Raw genomic sequence first — 5,888 nt, 5'->3', positions numbered from 1 at the left:
CAGGCTCAGCGGCCACGGCTCACGGGCCCAGCCGCTCCGCGGCATGGGGGATCTTCCCGGACCGGGGCATGAACCTGCGTCCCCTGCATCGGCAGGCGGACTCTCAACCACTGCGCCACCAGGGAAGCCCTCTTGGCTCCACCTTTAGAGACTCAGATTCCCTCTCTCTGGTGGGAAGCCCAGGAATCTGCATCTTATCAGACACCCCCTGAGAACCCCAAAGCTTCCAGAGCAAAAAGTCCACATTTATGGGCAAAACACCGGGGCAGCAAATTGAGTAACAGGACCTGGTCACCCTCATCTCAGGTCCTTCCTCACACTCCGAAGGAGAGCAGGTCAGGATGGTCGGAGACAGAGTCTGGCCTTTGAATGGTCTGTGCTCCAAGAAGCACAGACCCTGCTTGCATGCGGACAGGCCACCCATGGCTTGGGAGTCAGGCTGAAGTTCTTGAGGAAACCACCAGACTCTGTGGTCTCAGCTCTCAACCCTCTGTTGATCCCCAAAAAACGATGCTTTGGGCTTGGGGAAAGTGAGGGCAAAGACACTTGAAAACTTAAGAATCTGTAATCCTCACACCTAGAAGTCAGGTCTCCAGGAGAAGCAGGAAACCACCTCCCTGCCCTTGCCATTTTCTCCCTCCACCTCTCCCAGCTCCTCACACCCACAGCATCACCTGACCCTAAGGGGGCCTCGGCGCCCCACCGTCCTGCCCATGTACCCCGCTCCCTGAGATCCTGGTACTCTCCCTCCCTAACACGGGACCAGGAAATTCAGCGTGTGGCCTTAGAGTCCTTACTGGGCTTGACGAGTAAGCATCAAAAGAAGAGATAAGAAAAGAGAAGAATTAACCCTCTCCCCAAGGAGCTGAAAGCAAGATGTGCACGTAGACACGGAATGCAGCGTGAGGGCTGGGGCCAGGGTTGGCAGGGCAGAGCCCGTGCAGCTAGAATGCCCAGGAGGAGAGCTGAACGCCTCTGAAATGGGGCTTGAAGTTCCCTCCACCCCAAATTAGCCAAACCCCCAGCCAATTATCAAAGTTTCACACAAACCCAGCAGTGACCCTGGCACAAAGGTGGTAAGACAGAGGACTTGGGGCTCCGGTACCCTCACCTGCTTCTTGAGGTTCTCAGTCTGACTCTGCAGCTTCTGAATTGCCTGCTGCAGCTCAGTGATCTGGACTTTGGTCCCCTTCATTTGGTCCCCATGAAGCTGGGCAGACACCTGAAGCTCCCGGTACTGATGGGGGATGGGATGACACCGTCAGTGGAGAGGACCCTCACCTTTGACCCCAAGACCATGAGGAACACCATGGCCCCGGTTCTCTGCCTCCTCACATCCTCATTTGGGATGCGGGTTGAAACGCTTGGAAAACCAGGACACGGTGGGATGTGGTTGCGGAAGTCTGGGTTCATCTCCCACAGTTTCCCTGCATTGCCTCCCTCCTGGAGAGGGGAAACATGGTGCCCACCCAGCCCTGGTGCTTCAGAGAGGTTATCAGAACTGCCCAACGGGACCAAGGTGGACAACCACCCTGGGGGGGTAGGCAGGGAGACCCAGCCTTTTCCAGCATGCTGCTTGTCCCCCGGCCCTGGCACCTTGGTCTGGTACAGCATCTCGGCCTCAGCTTTGCTGGTCCTGGCGATCTCCTGGTACCGGGCACGGACCTCGGCGATGAGGTCTCTGAAGTCCAGGCGGCGGTTGTTTTCCATGGACAACACCACAGACATGTCACTGGCCTGGGTCTGCAGCTGGCCCAGCTCCTGTGCGGAAGACTGACTCAGTGTCCGTTGGCCCCCCGGCTCCCTTTCCCCTTGGAGCCCCAGGCAGGTGGGCAGAGTGCCCTCTTCCTTTGGAGGCAGCCCTCCTTCGTGCCGGGTGGCAATGAGCACACCCTGCCCTCTGCGGGGCTGTGTCCTTATCTGGAATTGAGGGCTGTCCAACGACTCGTGGACATTAAAGGAACGTGTCCGGCGGGGTCTGAAATCACCTGGTCCCCATCACTCCCCTGACCTCCTAACACATCCTCTTTCTCGTTCCCATTGCTCCAGGCACAGCAGCCTCCTTGCATTTCCTCAAAGACACCAGCACCCTCTGCCTGGAATCCAAGATTCCCCACTGTGTGTCTGTCTTCCTCACTTCCTTCAGATCTTGGCTCAGATTTTGTCTTCTAAATAAGGCCATGCCAGCCACCCTATTTCAAATTGCCACCTGCCCTACCCCCCTGCCACATTCCCAATCCTCCTTTCCCTGTTCTAATTTTCCTTATTCCCATAGTATTTATCACTTTCTAACAAACTTGGTAATTTATTTATTTACTAGGTCTAGTGTTTATTGTCTGTCTCCCAATAGAAAGCAAGTTTCATGATTTTTGTCTGGTTGTTCACTGGTGTATCCCCAATACCTAGCAATTCACATGGTAAATTCTCAGTAACTGTTTATCAAAGGACTGAATGACCGGCATCTAATTCACTCTAACCAGGCTTCACCTCCCAGCCACTCCCACTATCGCCACAGGAGCCTGCCCACCCTGTCCCCTTCCCTCCCGCCCACCTGCCCCTGGCAGACCATCACTTCTGCCCTTAGTGATCCGTACTTCTTTATAGAGACGCCTCGAGAAGCAGATGTACTCTTTCAGAGCCTCCACCTTGCCTTCCAACTCCATCTTGCTCGAGAGAACTCCGTCCACATCCTGGGGACAGGAAGATAAAAGCCATATACCCCCACTCCCTCTTTGGGGGTCCCACTCTGACCCAGGAGTTCTGTTCACACACTGCCCAACACCCACCCCATGGCCGTCTCCAGCTCCCACTCCTTCCTCCTCCAGCCCCGCCCTGCCCTGCTCTCTCTTTTGCCTGACACTGACCCACACCACCTTCAGGAAGCCTTCCCTGATTCATCCCAACCAGTTCTGTTTCTTCCACTCCCTCCCCACCCTCTTCCACAGTGACACCAGAGCTCATCACATAGTCCCTCAGTTGGATCTTGTCCTGGGGTCCCCCTGTGTCTATGTAGATGTCCCATTTCCTCAGAGGGTCCCTATAGGCAGTGTGACAGCATGTCGTGTGTGAGGATCTCCCACCCACTGCCCTCCCAGCCCAGGACCGGGCTCTGTGCACGGTGGATGCTCGGGGTTCGGGTAGAGCAGCTGACCCCACCCTCACCTTTTTGAGGACCACAAAGTCTTTCTCCAGTGTGGCGCACCTGTGGGCCTCCCGTTCATACCTGCCAAGTAAGTACAGAAAGACGCTGCCTGGAGTGCCGGCATCAGAGCCCAGGCCCCTCTCCAAGTAAACCTCCCTGAAAAGGCCCCTCTGCTTTAGATGCTCCAAAGCAGGACACACCACCAGCCTCTGCTTCTCTACTCTTCCATCAGGACGTTTTTTCATGTCTTATGTCCCTCTTCACTCTTGCAGCCCGGGTCGACTTGCGACATCAGGCCACTTTGCTTCCTGTTTATAAGGCACATTCAAGCACTCTTCTCACTTGCCACTCAAAACCGTCATCTGAAGCAGGCATTTTGGATTTTATCAGAGAGATTACAAGATGTGCCTAAGTCCTAGATAATTAGGTGGCCCAAGCAGATCTAAAACACAGGTCTCCTGGCCCCAATCTTTCCAGGACCTTCCACCTGGGTCCTGGAGCAATGCTCCCAATGGTTCTGGAAGGTAAGAAAGGCAAGTGGCATTTTCCCAGTCTACAGATATGGAAACTGAGGCTGGGAAAGGTAAGATGCCTTGCCCAAGGCCACACAGCTATTCCTTGTTCACAGTCACTAAACCCAACCCTCCTGTTGGTCCAGGGCTCTCTCCATACCACCAGGTGACATGGTGGAGAATCCAGAACCACAGCCTACCTGTGAATCATACCACAGGCCTAGGGATGGTCCCACTAATGAATTCTCTTCCACCTCTGAGACCAGAGAATGTCTGAGTCACTCTGACCCACAGCCTGCTCAACAGGAATTTCTCAAGAAAAAAACCCACATAGGCATTGTTTAATAAGCCCCTCCCAGCCTTGACCAGAAACGTGGCCCTCGTAACTGGGGCCTGCTAGAATCGAGGCTCTCCAGTCCTGGGTATCAGGGGCTGTGGGACCACTTCCTTGCAGCAAGTGGGGCCCCCTGAGAATCAGAGGGAATGGGGATGCGGAGGGGCTAGAGGGGAGGCCGGTCATGTGACCCTGGGAGCTCAGCAGTGGGATATCCTCTGGTTGACAGCCTGATTCAAGCCCTCCCAGCCCCCATCCAGGGCCCATGGGGATGCTGGCCTACTTGGCTTTATACTCCTCCTGCTGGTACTGGCAGGACTTCAGCTCGGCGTCCAGAGACCCTCGTTCTCTCTGCAGCTGCTCCAGCTGCTTCCTGAGCTGGACCAGATAGGCCTCGAAGAAAGACTGCAGGGCCTGGGGACTGTCACTCAACTCCTGCTGCTGCAGCAAGTCCCACTTGGTCTCCAGGACCTTGTTCTGCTGCTCCAGGAACCGCACCTACAGCACAAACAGCGGGTCCCTGAAGCAAGTTCCTGCCAGACTCCCTGGGCACAGCCTCTGGGAAATAAAGCCTGAGCAACCCTCTAGCCACCCTGGAGCCTTTAAGGCCTTTGATAAATATTTTCCAACACACTAAATGAATTATAATGACATTTTTATAAAGGGAATTTCAAAACACTAATTAAACAGAGCCTCAGCATAACCAGAGAGCCTCCAGGTAGACCACAGGAGGGACTCCCTTGCTGCAGAAGTGATTAGAAAACTAGTAGGAGACCAACTTCCCCATTCCCAAGTCCATCGAGAACAGTTCCTCGAGGGAGGCACAGAGACAGGGGCTTAGCTGAGTTCACCCTCACCTTATCAATAAAAGAAGCAAACTGGTTGTTGAGGGTTCTGATCTGTTGGGTCTGCTGAGTCTGAACCACCTGGAACTGGGGGTCGATCTCAATCTTCAGTGGGGTCAGCAGATTCTGGTTGATGACCACTTCCTGGATGCCTCCCGGAGGGCACGGGGAAAGCCCAGGCCCACTGATCCCCTCCCCATACCTCACCCCTAGCCTTCCCCTTGAACCCCAGGCCCTCCCACGAGAGCTTCCTTGGCACCCCCCAAAGGAACTGAGGCTCCTGCTGCTGAAGTTGACCTTGCCTCGGACCCCCGAGCGAGCAGAACAGGCTGAGCGAGCACTGAAGCCCCTCTGGGCCCAGCAGGGAGAGAGAGACATGGCAGAGACTGAAGGTTTCACAGCTACAGACAGAGGATCGTCAAGGTGTGTGTGTTCCTGCCCTGAGGCCCCGGACGGCACAAGACTTTTATCTCCTCCCGTGCCTGGGCTGGGCCTTGGAGAGCAAGATGCTCTTGGCCTGAGTGTGTCTGTCACTGACTCCAGCTGGCCTCTTCTGACACGCCTGGGGAATAGGTGTCTGGCAAGTGCAGAGCCCAAGGAAGAGACCCAGAGCCTGCCCTCAGAGCTCCCAGGCTATAGGAGGGATGGGCACATTCTGAAGACCAGGAAGTAGCCAGAGACCTGGACTTCAGTGCTGGGGGATGGGGAGAGATGGCCCTGAGCAAACTTCCTGAGGGTCATTCAAGGAAGGCTTCCTGGAGGAGGAGATGGGGAAGAAGGGAGGCACATTCAAAGGGAAAAGAAGATGGAGGGGGTTCAGATGGAACACTTGAGTGCCCTGCAGATGCTGGACAGAGAAGTTCAGCTTCCCGAGGGAGGGTCTACATTCTAGAGTAGGAGGAGGAAGGCACTTTGCAGCACAGGAGAAGCCAGGAGGTTAATAGAGGTGCTATTGTCATCATTAGCTAAAAGACACTGCAGGGCTTCCCTGGTGGCGCAGTGGTTGAGAGTCCGCCTGCCGATGCAGGGGACACAGGGTCGTGCCCCGGTCCTGG

The 5,888-nt window shown here is 55.3% G+C and overlaps 1 protein-coding gene across 1 annotated transcript in view; it reads right to left on the bottom strand.

The window, feature by feature from the left end:
• The window catches only part of KRT78 (keratin 78), an 8,277-nt gene extending 3,066 nt beyond the window's left edge, over window positions 1-5,211 (bottom strand). Inside the window, exons 1-6 of the mRNA XM_007448270.1 lie at window positions 4,846-5,211; window positions 4,272-4,486; window positions 3,163-3,223; window positions 2,595-2,690; window positions 1,597-1,761; window positions 1,112-1,237 (exon numbers count right to left, since the gene is read on the bottom strand). Coding sequence (XP_007448332.1) covers window positions 1,112-1,237; window positions 1,597-1,761; window positions 2,595-2,690; window positions 3,163-3,223; window positions 4,272-4,486; window positions 4,846-5,211 — 1,029 coding nt within the window. The remainder of the gene's footprint in view (window positions 1-1,111; window positions 1,238-1,596; window positions 1,762-2,594; window positions 2,691-3,162; window positions 3,224-4,271; window positions 4,487-4,845) is intronic.
• Between the last annotated feature and the right edge of the window lie 677 nt (window positions 5,212-5,888).

This window comes from Lipotes vexillifer, unplaced genomic scaffold, assembly GCF_000442215.2.
Source record: "Lipotes vexillifer unplaced genomic scaffold, Lipotes_vexillifer_v1.1 scaffold2700, whole genome shotgun sequence".
In the NCBI taxonomy this organism is placed as follows: domain Eukaryota; kingdom Metazoa; phylum Chordata; class Mammalia; order Artiodactyla; family Lipotidae; genus Lipotes; species Lipotes vexillifer.
This window is presented reverse-complemented; position numbering and strand designations above follow the sequence as displayed.